Here is a 22,020-nt window from a genome sequence, read left to right as displayed (position 1 = left end):
TTAAGAACTCATGTTTGCTGTGTGCTCTGCATGCTTCCTCAATGATCCTTGCAGACAACACATCCCTAGAGATCTCAGGCAACCTAGGTGTTCCTGCAGTTCTACCTGATGGGTTCCTATAGATATGAGTTTGTAAACCTYGACTGAACAAAACTCAGGAAGCACTTCGTGATAACAAGCAGCTCCTGCCTAGAGCATCCCCCTTTCTTTCTGACCACAATAAACACCTCATGTCAAGCCTCTCTTGATTTCGTATTCTTTTAGATATACAATGGAGCTGGTAGGTGTACTGGGCGCATACCCAGCTTGAAGTAAAAAAAAGACATGCCAGCTCTCAACACAGTTTCATCACAAGACGACAGACCTTGGAACCAGGAGAGATTGGTTCAGATAAAAGTTTACATACATGTCCATTCAACAGGCATTAGATTTTAGTACATGAGAACACCAAAACCTGAAAAAATTCTTTCCTGAAGTCAGAAGCAACATGAAGGAACTAAAAATTACCAGACAATTCTCCTGTTTAGGAGAAAATTTCAAACAAATACCTATGACAGTTACAATTTTCATAAGCTTATCTGATCAGTTGTATCAAATCTCAAGCACAAGGAATTACATGTACTAGAAACCAAGCGTGCATGGACTGTCACAAAGAAAAGGTTTCTTTTCAGATGTTTTACATAACTAAAACCAGAAGAAAGGGAATATCTTGCCGTAACTACTGAAAGCAACAGGGAGGCCGTAAGTATCAAACCAGAAGCTACGAAAAGAAGTAGTAATATTTTCTATTTTTCATATCCTTTGATTTTTGACATAGCTTATTTTTGTAACTGATAAAACAATGCATTGGAGGTGCAAAAAAGGAAAATTCAACCCTGGAATATACTGCATAATGTATTTGCAGTAAAGACAAGAATGTGTTACAGAGAGGAACTGTCTGGATCCCATCTGGAACAGTGTATACAATTCCAGCCATGAGTATTAGAGAGACTGAACTCAAACTGGGACTGGTGCAGAGGACAGTTACCAGGTAATACTGCACATCTGGGGGAGAAATAGGGAATTCCACACCCCTCTCAGTCAAAGAGACTGGGCTTAAGGTTAACATCACAAAAGCATACAGGGGTCACAACTGCAATGTGTAAATGCACTCAAGCAAGTAAATACAACGGAGGGAATATAATTACTGAAACTAAAAGACAAAGTTGACTCAACAGTAAATACGTGTGAAATAATCAGGTATATATTTAGGTTTCTAACTGAAGCAAGTTTTTTTATCCTTCAGAAGAGTGATGATTAGAAGCGTGATGATAGGAATGATGACCAGGCTGATCAAAAACAGCTTGAGGAGATGGCAATTTGATTCCTGGAAGAATCAAGGACAGAAGGTGAACTAYTGGGGTAGTAAAGCAAAGTATGTTACTACATTTGTGATGGGAGAACACTCACAAGAGGACAGTTTTTGCTGCACTGAAGTTGATGAATGCTTTTCTGCTTTCATGACTCAACTCTGTTTTATTTCCTTTGCTGCAAGTGAGCAAAATAACAAAAGATTTCTATAGGAATAGGTTAGTTCCAATACTCAAAGAAAAGGAAGATGGGCCAAAATTGTCTCCTGAGAATTTTTGAAGACATCTACAAATTGAATATACATAAAGCATACACAAGCTGATAAACTGGTATTTCACAAGCTTGACTCCCAAAACAGAATACTTTTTATAGATACTGCCATCTAAGATCATCTTTTCACTGTATTTTTTTTTTTGTTACAGTATGTTTTATGGTCAAAACTGATAATACAACTGTCAAAAACAGTTTAATTTCCATAACTCTAAAGAAAAATCAGACAGGGAGGAATACATTTGATAGCAGGAGTAATATAAAACTGCCTAGAAGGAAAAACTACATGTATCAGCCACAGCATAAAAGCAACAGATCAACTTGCCGAGGTGGACTTATAAAGATGGGTTCTCAGAATTCTTTTTTTTTCTTTGACAGTCCATTAACATATCAACTCTACTGATTATTTATTACACAATTAACTGATGATGATTTTGCAATGCTGACAATGATTGCATAGTCTACTAGTTTCTTGTTTGAGCTTTGGTGAAAGTTTCATACCAAATTAGCATTAAAATGCAATCATCATCAAAATTAGGAAAGACCATATGGTATGGGTCAAATTACATATTTGCTCTGCTTTAACTTCTAATATTGAGCAATTTTATATAGCAAAGAGGTTATTTTTTTAGAACTCTGAGCAAAAAGTCAATTAGCAACCATGTGATACATTTTGCTCTTTTTCCCTAAAAGATGAAAATGCCTTACTCTTTGTATCCAGCTGAGCACGATACTTTTCAAATCCCTTGAGTCGAACTCGTTCTCCCAGGAGCTGAAGAAACTCTTCAAAAGCTGGACCTGCTGATTCATTATTATACATTTCCTCTTCTGTGCTTTGTCCAGCTTTGCAATACATGATACCCACCTTAAGTTGGTAACTTAACTGCAAAGGGAAAGATGAAAAATCTTATATGTACATCAAGTGACAGAGCAACCTCTTTATTGAATTCACTTCATATTTTTACTAAATCCTTAATCCACAAATGAAAAATACCTAAGTATCAGTGTAATTAACTGTTCCAAATACACCCATTGTGTTCCACCATAATTGCTATGGCATATTTCATCTGAAGATATCAAATCGTTTTCCAAAGTGAAACAAACATTCATGTTCCTTATTTTCTGGAAGAAGACACTGCAGCATGGAAATGGTGAGTGTCTTGCAGTGAATCACACTGCAAGTGTAGGCTGAGAAAATTTAGGAACTTGACACTCTCACTCTTAAATCGGTACCATGGTTACCATACTATGCTAAACCTTTCCACACAGAATGGTAGGGCACAGCATTCACTCATTTCTATAATTATTCACAAAATTAACATTTCCTCATTTTGAAAAGAGAGAAGTTATTCACCTACTAATAATGCATTCAACTATTAGCAGTGCTGAAAGAGTCAATGACATTCAGTTTGCCTTCTCTGACTTAAAAAATGCAGCAGCAAAGAAAACAGTTTTAAAGATATGATTTATTAACACAGAAATTCAAATATACTCGTGGGTTTTACTTCTGTTTTTGCTTTAATTTGATACATGCTTTTATGTTCCTAATACAGCAGAAGTGAAAGACAAAAAATCCTTTTTTACCTGACCTTAATTGTGATTCTTCAAAACAAACTGTTTCCACAGATTCCAAATTGATGCACCTGCAAAAGTGGCTCTATCTGCACCCTGTATGCCACACTACAGAAATTGAAGACATAAAAGGGAGGAAAGCAGCACCCAACAGCCATTTACTACCATTTCCAAAAACAGTTTCACAAGTAGAAACTCTGACTGGTAGGGTGCAAAGGAGCCTTGGGGTTTTGTATAGGTAACTCATCTAGAAAAAAGCATACTAATTGCAGGGTAAATAATCTCTCCTCCTCCATGTGATTTTCTGCATAGGCTCCATTTTAAGTAAATGCCATTTTGCAGTGGATAATAATGAAAAAGTCTATCAAAACTGGCATGAGATTTAAAAGTTTGGGCTTAAGATTAGTAGGAAGTGGAAACAGATATTTGCAAGGGTACTGAAAGCAAAGTCATCCGACTACACTGTGACCAGTCTTGAAAGGACAATACTTCATACATAGGTCATGATACAAAAAGTTTTAGCATCTGCTGGGATGATGTGGGCAGACATAATTAAAATGAAATTTGTAATAAGCTAAAATTAGTATTTACAATGGGCTATTTGAAAGGTCTCAGAAATGGTTCTACTTTGTCTCCCAGTGAAATCTTGGACCCAGGTTAAAAAAATTTCAGAGATTACAATTTTATTGCATTCTTCTTTTAATATATGGTAAGATGGATGCTGAAAGGGATAAGTTATTAGGAGTAAAGAAAATAAGGATGGAAAAAGGAAAGGAAAGGATCAGTCTGGCTTAATTACTCCTGTTCATGGAGTTAAGCATATGCAATGATTCGCAGTTCTATAGGCTGTTTCTTCCCCCCACCCCACCCCAAAATGTTTTACTTTTATCCTCTGATACAATGACTACCTGACTTGTATCTTGTGAATCTGACCAAGTTTCTTATGTAAAATATGAGTACAGCATTTAAGTCTACTTCTTATGAACGAAAAATCTAGGCCTACTTCCAAAACTGCAACTGAACAGAGGAAAAAAAAAAACAAAAAGAACCCCAAAACAACAACAACAAAAATCTATTTTGTGCCTTGAAGTAATGCTATTTCCTTTTCTATCTCTCATTTGTCATTATTGGTTATTTAAAATGCTTTCCACGTTAAACTATAAAGAAAACATGCTCTTTAAACATCAGAGAGCCAACCAACAGCGTTCACCTTTAAGCACAGTTACAGCATTCTTTGGACACCAAAGTAGTTGGACTTGAGACAACAAAGAGATTAACTGACAAACGAATATGATGCTCAAAACACTCCAGATACACTCAGGTAGCACACTTTTTGTTTTTGTTTTGGGTTCCCCCCCCCCCCCAAAAGACAAGCTGCATGAAGAATTTTGATTAAGATTTAAGTTTTCTCAGGAATCATAGGAGCCAGATATGGGTCTGCAGGTACATTTCCGTGATCTCAGCTTAACCACTGAACTGTGTGATCCCATTCACTGCAAGCTATCACCTCCCAGCAACCAAAGAGGCCACCTTCACCAACAGAGCTATCTGCGCCTGCAGAGAACCTGGATCAGCTACTACTGGTATATGGGAAGACCGAAAAGAGAGGAGGGAAGAGAGGAAGGGTGGTGAGAGGCAGCATTGCTGCTGCTGTTTCTTTCCAGGCCTGCTACCATCACTTTCCATATTATCAGTTGCAGGTCTCATCTTGGACTGTTCAGGCAACTCTGACTGCCTAGATATGCTCTTTACTTACTCCAAAAGAAATATGACRGATGAAAGTGTCTTGTGGAACCACAGTGCCTTAACTGCACTGCTAATTACAACAATTTCTAGTAACTTCACTTAAACAAGTATTACCTCCGATATCTGAGGACAAGAAAACCATTCTCACCAAGCACACCTACACACTATTTAGATTTCCATTTCAGGTGAAGGAAAGATTTTTCCAAGGCATAAACAGGCATGTGAGTTGCAACTTCCATGAGTAACCACCTGACTCTTCCTTATATCTTTGAAAATGTCAGCCTGAGGAACTAGCAAAGACTATGCAAAGAAATGATGTCTTCTACCTATGTTCTTACTTTTGCTGAACTTCAGGGGGAAAAAAGTTTGAGGACAATGACCTGTTACTTCTGAATTAAGGAAGCAGATTCAAGGGGAGAAAGGCATGCAATTCCAATTCACTTCCTTCTGCTAAACCTAAGGTCCTTAAAAGTGTACAATTCGAAGGAAGAGAGAAAGAAGGGGTTGAAGGATGAATTCTGCTGAGATAAAATTCTTACCAAAGTAGCCTCATTTTAATGATAAAAAAGTCTTTACATAATTATAGATGTGGGAGAAGTGTACTGCAAGTATTTGCCTAGCACTCAGTGAAAGACCATGCAAAGCATATCTTGGACTTAACTAGTCAGCAATTTTACATTAAAAATACAGAGCTATATTAAAAGTTGGCTGACATTCCACAGTATTTCTGTGAATGAGGAATCACCATAAAGATAAACTTCTACTGTGATAAATCAGTGATTGTCCTATGATATTCAAATTTTAAAATCGCATATGGAAGTAAACCTAAAATAAGTTATCAATGAACTCTGCATTCAAGGCGAAGACTAGTAGATGGTAATTAGCTACAAAGCTAGCACAGCTTTACAGAAGGCTGGATTGCTTTTTGAACATAGAACCATTCACGTGAAGGCATTTTAATAAAGCCAATAAAAAGTACAGCTAGGCACAAGCCATGTTGGCCATACGTACAGAACAGCAGATGCTGGCAACCATGACTTTAACAAGAAGCCGCCACCTCCTTCTGCACTGCTGATATTAGAATATCATAGGCAGTTCAGGTTGTCTACGTTCTGAAGATATTGAAAAATTAGAATAAACAAAGCTTGACTATAAAAATGATACAAAATTCAGAAAATATGTTGCAGTGAGAGACTTGAAAAGTACAATCTGTTTAATTTATCATAAACAAGACCGACAGATGATTTAGTCACAGCATACAAAAACCTTTACAGGAAATGAGTTTCATAAAAGGACTCTAAAGATGTAGCAGAGAAAGAGAATAGAAGAAAAAGTCTGAAAGGTGTAACCAGATAAATTGAAATAAGTGCAATTTTTTTAAACATGAAAACAATCAACTGCTTTAAAAATCTCACTTAATAATTAAAAAATAAATAAATCTAACTTAGTTGAAACTGGTGCCTTCCTGGAAAATAAGTTTTATAAAAGCATGTGTATTTGGCTCAATGAAGGTGTTATGGGGTGAAATATAACAGTCTGTGATAGACAGAAGTCAGGCTACGGTCACCGTATATTCATAAAATCTCAAATTTACAAAACATCCTATTTGCTATATCAAACCGGCACCTGTTCCTGCTGTAATGAAACAGTGTGACACTCGAAAAGAAAAAGTGATAAACATTCTGTGTACCTAATTAGAGGAGCAGCTGTTATCCAAATTTTTGTGCTAGCTTGGAACTGATAAAGAATGCAGCTTCTAATTAGTACAGAGTGTGCTTATTTTTTTCTGTTTAAAGTGTCAAACTGTTTCATTACCACAAAAACAGAAAAATACTTTGATATAGAAAATACATTTTAACTATCTATTTCCCTTAATGATTTTCAAAAGCACCATGTAAGTAGCAGTGAAAAAACATACAATACCGTATTGTGGGATATTAATGACATATAGGATACAAAATAACAGTAATTTCATGTTTTTTCAGACATTAACAAGTTCTTATGAAAATTATGCTAAATCACTTTTCCAACTATATATTTAACTGAAATAAATCCAGAAAAAATATTTAAATAGAATTTTCTGATAGATTTTTTTCCCCTGGGAAATTTTTTCAAGCTACAGTATTCAGACTCCAAGTTCTTGATGGGCATATCCAGAACGTACTGTCCTTTGAATGTGAGGGCTCATTTATGGAGCCATGCTAGATTAAATTCCATTTTCTCCATTACTGAAACAGAGAACTATGGGAAGAGACTGATAGCCAAGTCAAGATATCCTTGACTGTTACAGTGGCTGACAGAAACTTGATTCTGGATGAAGGGCAGGTTAGATTTAGGCTCAGATAACAGATCATAAATACTATATACATATTTTCAAACACTGCTATCGTTTAAGGAGAACAACATTCAGGTCTCCAACCTATAAGGTGATCACATGAAAGAAAAAAGTTATACTGAAGTGCACAAATGTCTAAAAATCTCTTCTCTCTTTTAGCAGGCTATAAGGTAACCACACCTCCCCTCACCCTATCTTATGTGTTTGTTGACTCATATCAGTGTTTTCTGAAAAAGCTGATAAACACCTATGAGAGATGCAACTAATACAGAACGTACTTGAATTTCCAAAAGACATTTAAGCAAACCCTTCTTCAAACAGTCCTAAAAATCCTAAATAGCCAGGCTACAGAAACACAAAGGCTCTCACTTTGACAAATAACTGGCTACAAGACAGAAAGCAATGGAGTAAAATGATCAGCAGAGTGAGGCAGGGATCTGAGCATTGACATACAGTATTCAAAGCAAACCTTAGCAAACTGATACAGGTGAGGAATAGAGAGGTGACTAAGTTTGCGGATGTCGCTAAGTTATTAGAGATATAGAGTCCAGTTAGAGGAACTTATGACAGTGAATAACTGGACAAAAGAATGGTAGTTGAAACTCAGTGCAAGTAAGTTTGATGCCTATGGTACTAAAGAACCCAACTTTGTATCTACAGCAGTGACCTTTAAGGAACAGGATCTTAGGCTTCCATGAAAAGATGGCTTCAACGCTCAGTAACAACTATAAAGCAAACAAAACATAGGAATTATTAAGAAGGGAAGAGAGAACAACAACAAAAAAATACTACAGTGAGTTTTTCCCCATTTTCAAAACAGTGTGCTGTTTTAAGATAGATGCTGAAGAGGAAGAGGAGAAGGAGACTGGAAGAGAACTGGAAAAAGAAAGGGAAAAGAGTAATCAGAAGTATAGAACAACTTAACTTCTACATGAAGACTAAGTAAACAAGGACTCATCAAGCTCATAAAGCAGAGGGAAAGGGCAAAGAGTCCTGTAAAAGCTTAAGTGAGAGTGTGACTATGGAATGACTGTTCACAGTCTGACAATAGAAAAACTGAAGGGTTATTAAGTAACTTAGCTCATGGCAGGAACAAAACAGAAGACAGTGGTTCCCCACACAGTGGTATACTAAACTACTAACAAGAAGACTGACAATACCATCATGAAAGACATTCACCAATAAATTTGTTTAGAGTATCTATGCTTTCTCCCTTTTTGGATGGATAATGATTAGATCATTTCAATTTTATGATGTCTATATTTCAGTGTTAGACAGCTAGAATAAACAACAACAAGGATTTTAGTTCTGCACAGGAAAAGCTGATCATGAGCAGCAAAAAGACTAGAAGAAAGAGATAGTTCCAGCACTCAAAATAGAGCTGTTATATGTCATTGTCAAAGTTGTTAATCATAAAATTCACTTTACTCATGATCTTTCATTTTGCTAAGTCTGAGCTATGGAATTCTTCTTTTTCCCAGCAACCCCCTAATATTGCTAACAAACCTTGGTCCCATTTTTAAAAGATCGATAACTACGACGTAATTGAAAATTACTTGTAGGCAGGCTTGTAGGCTTAGAATATTTTGCAATGTATCTTGTTTCAGAGAAAGTGGGGGGATGGACGGGAAGAAAAAAAAAGACAAGACAGGCAGCACCCCAGTATCTGTTGTGCCAAATACAAATACTCAGTATGGCTTAACTATTACAGCAAAACATACAGAAACTTGGGATATTTCTATATATAATAGATATATTTTATATAATATAATGGTATAATAGTAATAAGAAAACCAGAACAATCCAAAAAACACCACAGCCTTAAAAACAATCACTTAATCTCTTTTAAAGTAAATTAAAATGGACAATTGCCATAACATTAATCTGAGCACTTAATGCTCTTTTGTTGACAATATTTTCCACAATGGACGGACAATTAAAAGTATTTATACAATGTCCTTATTATCAAACTACACACGGTTTATATTCATGAAGGGAACCCTTCCCATCAGCAATAAGATGGTTGAAATTAAGATTTTATATAACTATGATTTTAAAAAGCTGCAAGCAAGATCTATTTCAATCACTGTTTAGACTACTCAGTGCAGTGAGCTTGATCTTACTAAATAATCTGCAAAATTTGGGGGAAAGACATGCAACATAAATCTCCCTGCAGAAGACGAGCTTTAGTTTAAATGGGGCATTTTACTAGACTGACTCAAATCACATAAAATTAAAGGATAATTTTGTATGACAGGCAGTAACCTGCCAGTTTAAGACAATTTGTCTTATTCTATGACTTTGCACTTACCCCTTGTTCATCCAACTTCATAAGCTGTTCTGTAACTTTAGGAGCGTTGAAGGCCAGTCTGAGGCAATGGATATTCAGCTCAGGAACCACGTACTCGAGCACTTCTTTTAGGGGAAGCCCTCTGGCTGTGCAATGCTTTGCAGTTGAAGGGATAGCATCTTCCAGCACAGAGCCTCTTAACGTCATAAGCTAAAGGAACAAAAATACTTTATATTTTGACATATACACAGAGAAAGAAGAGAAGGCTCAGGGAGATCTTATCAATGTTTATTAATATCTGATGGGAGGATGTAAAGAGAGGCAGGCTCATCACAGTGGTCCCCAGTGACAGGACAACAGGCAACAGGCACTAACTGAAAAACAGGAAATTCCATCTGAACATCAGAAAACACTTCCTTATTGTGAGGGTGGTTGAGCACTGGAGCAGCAGGTTGCCCAGAGAGGCTGTGCAGTCTCCATCCTCAGAGATATTCAAAACTGGACATTGTCCTAGGCAACCTGCTGTAGCTGACCTTGCTGGAGCAGTCAGGATGCACCAGATGATTTCTAGAGGTCCCTCCCAAACCCAACTATTCTGGATTCTGTGAAAAGGTTGTTTAGCAATAGTTGTGGAGCAAAATATACTATCTTTCCAATTCTCTGTAGAGTCTGAGGAWGTTAAGTAACTCACGCTGTGTGAAACAGATATTGACATGCAAAATGTCACTCATCCTGATAGCTAACAGTAGTCAGAGCACTTCAAAAGAGTCAAATGACTTCATAGATTTAGGTTTTATAGGAAACTAATACTTGAAGAAGATTAAGAGGAGTTTTCAACTGTCTTACATGATTCCATGTAGCAGGTGAAAGCAGAATTAATGACGGAACTATGAACAAAACATACTGCATGTACTTAACAATGGTATTTGAGCTATATTTGAAAGGCGAAGCATTCAGTGAAAAGTCCCAAGTGGGCTGGTAGCTGTGAGGAGTTGGAATAGGCATTTCTTTAGGCTACAAGACTTCAACTGTGAGATCAAAGGTTCTTGTAACATGGGTGAGAATGAGCCTTTGAGGGCAAACTGATTTGAATTTACCATTAATAGTTTTTCTTCTATGGAAATAGACTAATTTCTATCTTTTAAATGACACTTTCCTCAAGTATTTTAACATAAAAACAAAAAAGAACAATGACAGAGAATTTTACCAAAGGTTAATTCACAAGCAAAATCCTTTTTTTTTTTTTTTTTTTTTTTACTATGAAATTACAACAATAGCAATTAGGAATAGTTACAACTGAGAATATTTTTAAATTTTACACCTGAGAGCAACACACATTTCCCCCCTCCCAACTTCTTAGTTTCCCACAACTCCCTCAGTTCAACAAAAGTCTAAGTACAAGCAAAGGCAGAAAGAGTTTGTGTGTTTAATGACCAGCAAGTAGAACTTTATGCAACCAAACGTGATACTCTCCCTCCTACCAAATTTTAAATACCAGAAGCATCATTCATTGGGAATACTGCTACTGTAAACAGTATCTTGGGTATAGAAAATCAAATCATATAAGTATCTTTTTAGAATTTGCTATTCCTCCTCTATAGTATTGTGTGTCACTATATATGAGTAGGCTCCAATATGGCATTCACTGGACACTGCAAACTCAATCTTTAGCATATGGCAATATTTATGTTTATACATAAATCATACAAAAAACTATCAAATATGTTCAACTTCAGTGTCAGTATCACCATACACAAAGAAAAAAATCTTTTAAAGGAGGCCAMTAAAGGAATATATTCACTGTCTCTACAACACCAGTATTTGTTCCTTTCTCCTAAGGAATATTAGCTAATAGCTGTATTACAAATGATAAACAGTAAACAGAACAAGAAATGAATTATTGTATTTCTCAATTTACTCAAACCTCAAATGAGTACTTTGAATGTATAGATTGGTTAGCAAATATTCTTATCTAAGCAACTCAATTTAGGTTTCAATGAACCAAGAATAACAGAATAAAAAACACCTAGTAGGCTACTTCCACCAAACACAGCATGCAAAAACAAAGCCAGCAAATAGACATTTTTACATTTTAAAGTTCTTGTCAGCTCCTGCACTATTTTCTTTCAGGAAAGACAAAACACAAAATCAGCAAGCTAGACACTCCCTAAGGCAGATAAATATCACAAACAACTGGTGTTTCACTTCTAGGTCAATATAGACAGCATATACTTCCAGAAACATCCTCTAAGAGTTGCTAAAATCTTGGATTTTATTTTTAATTGAATCTAAGCGAAAACGTGACAAGAAAGTGCTAGGCTTATTGCAATGGAGACTAAACTTTATATCTATTCATAGAAAGGATTTGTAATTCACACTTTTTCACATTTCATAGCTAACATACTTCAGTTCTAGCCTAGACATAACACAATGAGGAAAAAAGAAAGAATTTATTCTGCCTTCCCCTTCTGAATTTGATTTGGTGATTTGGACATTCTTTGCTAGAAACTGGACAGTAGCCAAACAAAGCCAGTTTGCATATGGGAGGTAACAGAACAGCTTTAGCAATAGTAACTGGCTAGATTTAAATTAGCAATAATGTTCAAAAGCTCATCTGTCCAATTTTTTTTTCCCCAAGAAGTCTATGCAACTGACACATATCAATGCAAAAACTTTTTCAAAAAGACATTTTTCCAAAAACAGATAAGCTACATTCTTTGTAGTGATCAAAACTAAACTATGACATGAAATTTTTGCTCACAATAAAAAAAAACCAGACATGTTAGAATGGAAAAAAAAAAAATCAGAAGTAGGCTTCTACTTTACTAGACATAAAAAGTGCCTACTTTTCATTAAAGTTCAAGGTAGTCTGTAAACTTAATTTTGATTTTTGTTTAGCAGATTTTTTGTTTAAGCAGAGCCCAGTTGTCCACTGAACTGCATTTAACTCGAATACTTATATAAAAAATTTAGCTCAGTATCCATCTGAATATCCTTAAGAAAAAAAAACTTGTTAGCCTCTTAAATAATTATACCAGAAGGTCATGGTGAGAAGAAAAATTTCAATGGGTTTTCAGGTTRTGTGTAAAAATGCCAACTAAGCAAGCTGCTGAAAGAAACAGCAGGAAAAATATTTTTGAATTTTTTTTTTTTAAACTTTTTCTAATGATTTCTTTATTCCCGTGTTTCTAATAAAACTCTATATTCCCCCACATTACTAGAGATAACACCACCAGAAGATGTTATCTTCATTTATATGGGCTTACCACTCTGKAGAACAAAGATTTGTATTTACTCCCAAAATAAGTTTGTGGTTAAATCATTGCTATATATTCTAGCAAACGCACATCTCAGTTCCAATCTGGAGGTACGATTTCTAGCAATACGAGAAGAGTTTATTCTCCTTTCCCTTTCCGATGATTATTTTGTGACTGAGACATACTGTTCGTTACAGCCTGGACAGAAGTCAACCGAACCACTTTGCGCATGGGAGGTAGCAGAACAGCTCTCACCTTCTAACTTATACTTACTACACATTGGCTAAATCCCAACCAGAAACAGTTTAAACTATATCTGAAGGGATGGATAAATGCACTTTACAAATATTACCCTCTGTTTGTAACTGATGAAACTCTTTGAAAAGCCATTTATTTGAGAAAGAAATATTTAGAGGAGATCAGTATTGCTTCACTGACATATGTGAAGCCAGTCACTTGTTTCAGGTTGTATCTTTGCTTTTACCAGTAAGAGAAGTTTACAAACAGCAGGAAGACAGCAGCACCCACATGAACACAGGTACAGACAATATTCTTAACAGCTGTTGAATATCACTACTTTCTGATGCTTAGATTTGCAAACCAACAGTCTTAATTTTACAAGAGTCTGGACATTTTCACTATAGTGGCTGTAAAGTTATTCTCAGCAGAAATGAAAATAAGCAGAAATAAAGTAACTTTGCTAAAAGCAGCACTAATATTTTGGATAGCATCTTGAATAGGATAAGAAAAAAAGTGGATATGAAAATTTCCCAGCCTGAAKGTAGAAAGTACACTTCCGTTTTATTTCATTCTTAAAAACAAAGACAGATATGATCCCTCTAGTACCTGAAGAGAAAAAAAAAAGAACAGCAAAAATTAAAGCTGGATGAAAAGGCTGCACTTGCAATTTCTCACACATCTACGGCTTGGAGGAAACCATAAAGCGCAGACTCTGCCTGTGACTGGAGGCCCTACTTTCTGCAATTCTCCTATTTATTTCTAGTGGAGTACTCCAAAGCACTTCTCTCCAGTCTACCCACTGCCACACATGAAACTGGGTGAAGTAATTTTCCACCTCTTTTGGTTGCCTCTAGTTAATAAAGCTTCAGTAAATTTCTCAAACTTTAACCAAAACAATCCTCACAAACACTTTCCTTCTGTGCTGGATGTTATGGAATAACTCAATTACTGATACGCTTGCTTGTATTATGTTTAATGTAAATATATTGCATTTCTCGGTCAGGAGATTCCCGGATAGTATTTACATAGAGGAGATGGGAATCGACATTGAAAAGCCCACAAACTCCACACATAGCACTTGACTTTCCCTACTCACTACTAGTTTCTTTTACCATCTTTCCTGCACTGCTTACCTCGCTGGTTCTGAATATGATCCGGTAGTTGTACTGCGGTCCATTTTCTTTGATTTCTTCTGGTTTTTCTCTTCTTATGCTCACTGCTACTGGACCCAGGTTCTCATCTGCCCCAAAATAGTTCCAGTGTTCTTGTACAGAAAAACAAAAACAAAAAAGTCCCTCTTACTCTCTGCACAGCAACTATATTTTCATGCTTAATTGTTATATTGGAAATGAATTGCTGGCTCCACTAGAGTCAATAGGAGTACGTCTTCAGTGGTACCAAATTTTGTTTTTGTTCTTCAGTTCTCTAATGAGATCCACTTCTACAAGAAGGCTGAAATTCAACATTGCACCTCTGCTTTTATAGGACAAAAATAGGATACACCTCTTACCTTGCCTCTTACAAAGAAATCAATTTCACTTATGTTGAGCTAAATACAGCCAATTTCCCCTTAAAAATAAAAAACACACCTAAGTAAGAAATTCAGCAACCTGGATATTAAAATGTGAACAACAGACAACTGTATTAAACAAAGGATGTAAATTAATTTTGTTATGGAAAAAAGCAAAGAAATGTACCRACAAGTCAGACGTTTGTCACTCAATTATAAAAGGTAGAAAAAAAATCAGGAAGTTGAAAAAGAAGATGAAAACTTGTTTATAGCAAACCTGAAATTATAACTACCATGGGGGGTGGGGGGGGACAAAAAGCAAGAAACAGACTGAATTGCTTAATTATTTAACAGTGAAGTGCTGAACAATAATGCTAAGACTAAATTTAAAATGATAAGCGTTGAGTTTAAAACTAGCTAAGTTGTGGAGGTGGTAGAGAGACAGAGGGCTGGAGAAATTGCTCACTATTTGAACAGAAGATTATTTGTGATAAAGCTTATATTTGTTTAACTACACATACACGCACACACGTAAAGCCAAATTTTATATCAAAAAATTATGTTAGACAAGCGCATACAAAAATTAAAGGTCAACTATTTAAGAGATTGGTGTTAAAGACTGCTTCTGAATCATCTGGCTGGATGATTTTGTCTGATGATAGAAGTAGAGCACCCACAAATGCAGCAACATATAAACAAAGTTGTACATATCTTGTGACAATAACTGAATTCAAGTATGCAATACCTGAAAGGAAAATCTAAGAGAAACTGTCAATAAACAAAAGTCAAGTATCTTACAAGGGAAGTAAGTCCTTCCACAGCATCACTTTCCAGACACTGCATGTCTGGCTATTTCCCTTAAGCCAGTCCCCATGGCACCAGCACAGGCTAAAATGACTGCAGCCATCTCAGTGTAGGTCACCCAGGAACTTCAACTCTACTGAAAGCAATGAAAGCAGGTGGCCTCTGTGAATAAGTACAATTCAGAAGACTACTTCCAGACACGAAAGATCAGATTTCTTTGATCTATGTACTCTAAAAAATCACCTCTGAGCTACTCCCTTTTAGCTTCCTTTACAGTCAGCAGAGATCAACTCAACAGTCACTGAACTCTAGGATGAGATGAACTGTGCCCTGAAGTAAGAGCCATCAGCCCTTGGGCAGATGAGTTGAACCCTAAAAGCACTTTGTGCTTCCTGAGTATAAATGCAGCCTAAGGTGATGAGTAATGAGGTAAAGAATACAGCACAAACATCTAAAGTTAGAGGAGATGAATCCTACTGAAGGAGATTATGAGAAGCTACCAATAGCTACTTTAAAATTGAGAAACTCATTAGCCCAACACAAGAATTCATCTCTCTAATGATGAGCACTGCATGAGAACGATAACTTCAGCGTAACGTCATTGGATCCTGCTTTGTTTGTGGTTTTCATTCTCAGTTTGAACTTTGTCCTGTTACTTGCATCTTTACCAGCTGCTGATAATGAATTTTGAAGCAATTTAACAGCACTTTCTACAATGTTGTCCTTAATCGTCTAAGCTAATTCTCAGTATCACTACCCCTGCACCCCATCTCCAAGCAATATAACAGACATTTCAAGGGAAGGTAGAGAAACCGCATATTCATGAATTAAATGCAGAAAGTTCAAAAGATACAGCAATTCTTCCTTAAAAAAATGCTGCTTTTCAAAAAAACATCTATGAAAATGTAAGTAGTGAAAGTAGTTTTAGTACCAATTGACAATTTTTGTGCCCACGTTTTGCAGGCAAAGTGATTTATAGGTATTTGCAAAGAATATACGCACAAGTTATGAATAATACCTCTTGGCTCAGGTAGCAAGAGAAGTTGGAAATTAAGGTGCACAAAACTTAATATCCATACTAAGGTAATAAATTAGTTGTTTTATTTAAAAAACAAGGGCTGTTTCACAACTGCAATTCAAGAATTTTATTTCAAAAATGAAGCACAAAGAAAACTTTTTCTTTTACCTCACAAAAAAAAAAGAAAAGCCTCATTAAAGGCAACACTTCCAAGGCTTGAGATTATTTCATTTAAACTACTGTTGAAAAAAACCTATGTAATTCAAAGATATTCAGGAGATAACTGACAATAGTTATAAATTAATTTATAATTCTAAACTAAAATGCAACATTTCATTGCTTGCATCTTGTACGGACTATGATAATGCTTCCACTCATTCCAGTGGTTGCTGCATAACGCCATTGATGATCTCCCACTAAGAAAAGTGCAAAGCCTGCTTTCCTAGTTTGACTGAGCTCACTGGTCATTAAAACAGATTATACATACTTCTTTAAAAAGTGAAATATTTACTGCAAAATTAAAATGACAATTCCAATGAAAGAGCCTAAGTGAAAATACTTATTTTTCTGGCAGAAATTTATAAGTTTCCCTTGTAGAGAAATCCAATTAAATATATTCAATTTTTAGCAAGGAAGATTTTATGCTTTTCAGATACCTTATTTACCTATGGATACCTTTTCCTGTTGAGGTATTTTATGCAGTTGAACTAGAAGTAAAAATCCAAAACATTTAGTCTCAATAAAATCATGAAAACATTTTCTTCAAATCCTACCACAGTATTTACTTTTTGCATTTAAAAGACTCAAATTTCCAGGCATTTCAACTAGGGTTTTTTTTATTATTATATTTAAAATAAAAGAAAAAAAAATGTCTACTGCATAAATGTAGGCACACAAATTAGAAAATTTTGTCCTGGATATTAAATTTATAAGCACAATAAGGAAAAACTCAGCAGTTCTCAGGAAGCAAGAGGACAGCAGATTTAGAGCTCAGTCCCATAATGTCTTCACCAGTCTAATCTTGAACAAGAAAAGCACTAAAGCATGCTTCTGAGGGAATTTTATATTAGTCACATACTTAAAAGGTACTGATTTGGGGATAGAATATGCAGCTATTTAAAGGACTAAAGCATAATATATTGCATTATCTGCCAACAGTTAAAGCAAAGCTAACGTGCAACTCATTTTCATTATAAAAGCAGCTCGGGAAAGTATTTACTTCTTAGTGAAGTCATTCATTCTAGACCACCAATTCAGATTTGTCCTAAAGGGTAACAAAGCTAGTGACTACTGCTTGATGATGACCTAAACTAAACTGATACTCTTGGTTCTATCCATGCAAACCATAATTCTCAAACCCTTAAAAAACTGGATGGGCAAAGAGAACAGTCTGTTCTTCTGGATTTATAAGCAGTCTTTTCTAAGAAACATTTAGACAAGTTGATAGAAAAGAATTTTTCCATCCATATGGTTTTATTATTGATAAATTGTCTTTCATCTGAATTTATAAATAGGCTAATAAATATGGCTCTCCTTGAAAATTGCTTAATATATTATTAATAATTAATTCATTATCCAGCAAGAATGTTTTTGAAGGGAAATGCATCCACTACTAGGAAAATACACGCCTTAAGTCAGTCCACCTTTACAATACGGATGCAGCATAAGATAGGTTTCTTAATGCATTTCATATAATTTAATTCACAAATACTGGGTATGTGCTTGGCACCTCCAACAAAAAACAAAACAAACACCCACCCCACCCCCAACCCCCCCAAACCCCCAGGAAAGGCTGGTGTGGGGTTAACAGAGGTGAGGATATGGACACAGAAATGTCCACAAGGGATCTGGAAGTGCAGCTGGAGAAGTTAAGGCAATCTAAAAGAGAGAGGAGACATATTTAGGTAGGAAAGAATAAAATGCAATGTGGGGTAACAAAGGATAGCTAGGTCATGCCTGAATTACCCTGTGTCAGTCTTAGATTAAGCCTACTGTACTTCCTGATTTAAAAGTCAGTCAATTATGGTATCAATCTGGACTCCCAAAAATCAGAGTATCTTATGCAACTTATGTATCAATTAAAGTGGAGAAAGATGATGATTAAAATGAGTACTACAAGGGAAGTTAAGGAACTGGCTAACAGGAAAAGCTTTAGGTACAGAAAAAATGTTGATGGAGATCAGGGCCTTGTCTTGGAAGTGATCTTGCTTAATACCTTTTTTGATAACCTTAGCACGAAAATGAAGAATGTGCTGATGCCAAAGCCAGGAGGCACTGGCAACATGGGATGACAGGCATATCATACAAGAACAACTGGATGGCCAAGGACAACAAGAGTGAAGGAAACATACAATCACATCATGTACTTACAGACTAACATAAAGAAATTCTTCAATAGACAGAGATGGGATATGGATATACTAGTTAGCCCTAGGATGACTAGGAGAAAATAATGTAATGCAGACTTAAAAAACAGAAAAATGATTCCCTGATCAACCAGCTGAAGGTTCTGAGCGGGTGGTACTAATGCAATTGTACAAACATTTACAAGACTTCATCCAGAATATATGTACAAATCTGGTGCCCACGTTGAGGAAAGAAATTCAACCCGAAAGCTGCTTCAGGGAAAGCCTGCAAAGATCACATAAGAAAAAGCCTGCAAAGATCACATAAGAAACGAAAAGATCATAATATAAGAAGAGACTCAAGGGAGCTTGCCTTGTCTAGCCAAGCAAAATGAAGGTTTAGAGAAATATGACTGCTCTGGAGACAGATGGATAAAGCAGGAAGAAATTTATTCAGATTTAAGAACAGCATTGTCAGAGAACAAACAGATAAATCAGCCATGAATACATCTAGGCTGGAAACAAGACAGTATCTAATTATCAAAGAAAATTAAGCTCTGAAATAGCTTTACAGTAGTAGCACTGAGAAGTGACTCAAGTGCTTTTAAAAATGCATCTTGATCAGTTTATGAAGGGGATCATATGATGAAGCTTCCTGTGACAGCACAGATTGGGAAGGACTTCCTTGAACACCTTGTCTAGGCTCCTGCACCTCTAGATAGCTTGATAAGATTATGAACCAAACCTTAAGTGGTCAAGACCATGCAAAACTGCATTGTGAAATACAAAGTCATATCAAAATACATGGATACCTCTTTGAATATCAATTATTACCATTTGAAGCAAGTCACTAGTGAAACCTCCAGAAAATTAAACTGAAATATTCTTAATACCAGCAAAAAAATATATTTGTGCAAAGAGACTGAAAGGAACCTATCCCGTCAAACACCTCAGTGATGTCCCACTTCTGCTATACCAAAACTACACTTCAGCCTTAATTTGCACTTTTTTTTGGAAGTGTTATGGTAGCCATACATCTGTTCCCTTCCATAAAGCAAAAACTAGTTGTTACAGATGAATGCATAGCTTTTTCTGTACGCACATTTGCATATACTCATGCAAACTGGAGTGCTGAAGCAAGCTATTTTCAGTGTAGTTAACTGTACAGATTCTTCTTTTATACATGATGTGCCATTTGGATGATTAGGTTAAAAGTTATTCGGGCAGCAGCTACTGGTCACATACCAATGTAACAACCTGAAGGTCAAATAATAACCATATGTATCAGGACTTGAACACTTTCCAGAGACAGTAAATAGCTACTGCAGAAGAAAAATAATTCCATTATGTGAAGTAAAAGAAAAGGCTGCCCGATTTCCAAAGCATAAGCAGAACAGAACTGAATAGATGAACAACTCAAGATGATTTAAAAAAAAACACGTAATTTGTATGCACTTTTTAATGACTGCTGCATCTAACTGCAATGTTGATATCTTAAAAGGATACAGCTTCTATAAAAATAAATAAAAACATGCATAAAAAAATCAATAAATAATTTAAAAAGAGGCTTTCTACACACTGAAGATAGTTTTCTTGTTGTTGATAGGCATGCATTGCTAGGTCTTTTCTACTGCAAAAATCCTATAGAAAAAAACTTCTCATGTTTTAATGAAACATCCTGTCAGTTACAGAAAAATCCAGCCCTGAAAAAATATTAGATATTTCTAATAGCAGATCTGCTGCAGAAAATAATAATAAATTTTTAAAAATCAAGAATTTTTCATTTGAAAATTGAGCCCCTTCTCTGGGGCTTTTCTTCATCTTGGAAGCAAAGACCTGAGGAAATGGGATTCATTTTTAAGTTCCTGTAGAACTTTTGGCCTAAAAAATTTGTCTTTACTGTGACACATTGTCAAGACTCTGTCAAAAGTTGCATTAAAAAACATGCCAGGTATAAACATTTAACTCAAGTGGTCAGCCAAGAAAAAACTAAAACAATTTTTTTTTTTAATCCATGTGCTCTGGACACATTCATTCCTATTCTCCTTTTCCAAAGCATTTTTAACTTTACATCATAGCTCATAYTTTCTTTTTATCTTCATATGCTTCTTTTCTCTGCATTCTTTATAACTGGGGAAGCAACTAGGCCAACAACCAAAYGCAGAGGAGTAAAAAATAGTCCCTGATCTCAGGCTCTCTCCTCCAAACGTACCTCACCTTATACTGTGCAGAAGAATTCAATTTTTTCCCTGCACTTTCCTCTCTAAACTATATGGATCAACCACTCAAAAGCCCTGCAGCACAGGCTACCTCTCAGCCCTAAAAGGTCTCAAAAGAGAAGATTATGGGAGGTGTGACAAGAGCCACCCAACCAAGGGACGATGCAGGAAGAGGAAAGAGAGACATGTTTCAAGAGAAGACATTGTAGGGAAAACCATGAGATGAGGGTCTGAGCTGTAACCCACAGCTCATGAACTGAAGTTTTTCCTGGCCAGACCATCCATTCATTTTAGCTAGGCAGCCCTATTACTTAAAGCCCTTATTATTTTATTAAGGGAAACAAGCTCTTTTGAGTTGCTTTCACTAAGTAGACAAAACACAGTCCTGATCACTGGTACCCAAGGAACAAACATTCTTCAGGCCAGTCATTAAACCAGCTCCATCTATCAGGAGACAGAATAGCAAGTGGCATGATGCTGCACACACAACTTTTTTTTTTTTTTTTTTTTAAACTTTACAGAATTCTGGATCGCAATTCTTTTTGCTTCCTTTCAGGATCATGAAAAGTCAGTGAGATTTGCATCTCATGTTGCTAGAATGACTTTGATGGGATGCATATCTGAATAATGTTTGGGTTTTGGTCATTTCTGTAGATCAGAAATCTTTGATCTGAAATTTTTTTTCCCCATATATATCCAATAAAAATGGCATTCCTTGGTTTCAGTAAAACCAGGTGATAAGAGAAGTGTGCTCTATTTTCAGATACACTGTTGTCATTATAACACAGACAGATATGGTAGTGGTTATGGGTTTTCTTTCTTTTCCTTCCTCCCTTCCTTTTTTTCATTCCAATTTATACTGATTGAAATAATTTGTGTTTTCCTTTAAATTCTAATGAAAACTCTAAATCTAAAGTTAAGGTTCCTGCAGTTGTTTTCAACAGAGATCCACAGATCTTCATGCACAAGCCTAATTTTTCTTGGGCATTCTGTTCAGGGCCAGGTACAGATGATAGATTGTAGAAGTACTACTAAGTTTTAGAGAAGTATATACAAACTCATTG

At 35.8% G+C, this 22,020-nt stretch overlaps 1 protein-coding gene across 5 annotated transcripts in view; it reads right to left on the bottom strand.

Moving 5' to 3' along the window:
- Positions 1-22,020, bottom strand: part of SIPA1L1 (signal induced proliferation associated 1 like 1) — a 205,133-nt gene that overhangs the window by 58,201 nt on the left and 124,912 nt on the right. For all 5 annotated transcript variants that reach the window (XM_026078742.1, XM_026078746.1, XM_026078743.1 and 2 more), the window contains 3 exons: positions 14,194-14,324; positions 9,585-9,773; positions 2,329-2,503 (listed from right to left, as the gene is read on the bottom strand). In XM_026078742.1, coding sequence (XP_025934527.1) covers positions 2,329-2,503; positions 9,585-9,773; positions 14,194-14,324 — 495 coding nt within the window. The remainder of the gene's footprint in view (positions 1-2,328; positions 2,504-9,584; positions 9,774-14,193; positions 14,325-22,020) is intronic.

The sequence above is a fragment of the Apteryx rowi genome, unplaced genomic scaffold (genome assembly GCF_003343035.1).
Source record: "Apteryx rowi isolate R43461 unplaced genomic scaffold, aptRow1 scaffold_487, whole genome shotgun sequence".
NCBI lineage: Eukaryota > Metazoa > Chordata > Aves > Apterygiformes > Apterygidae > Apteryx > Apteryx rowi.
This window is presented reverse-complemented; position numbering and strand designations above follow the sequence as displayed.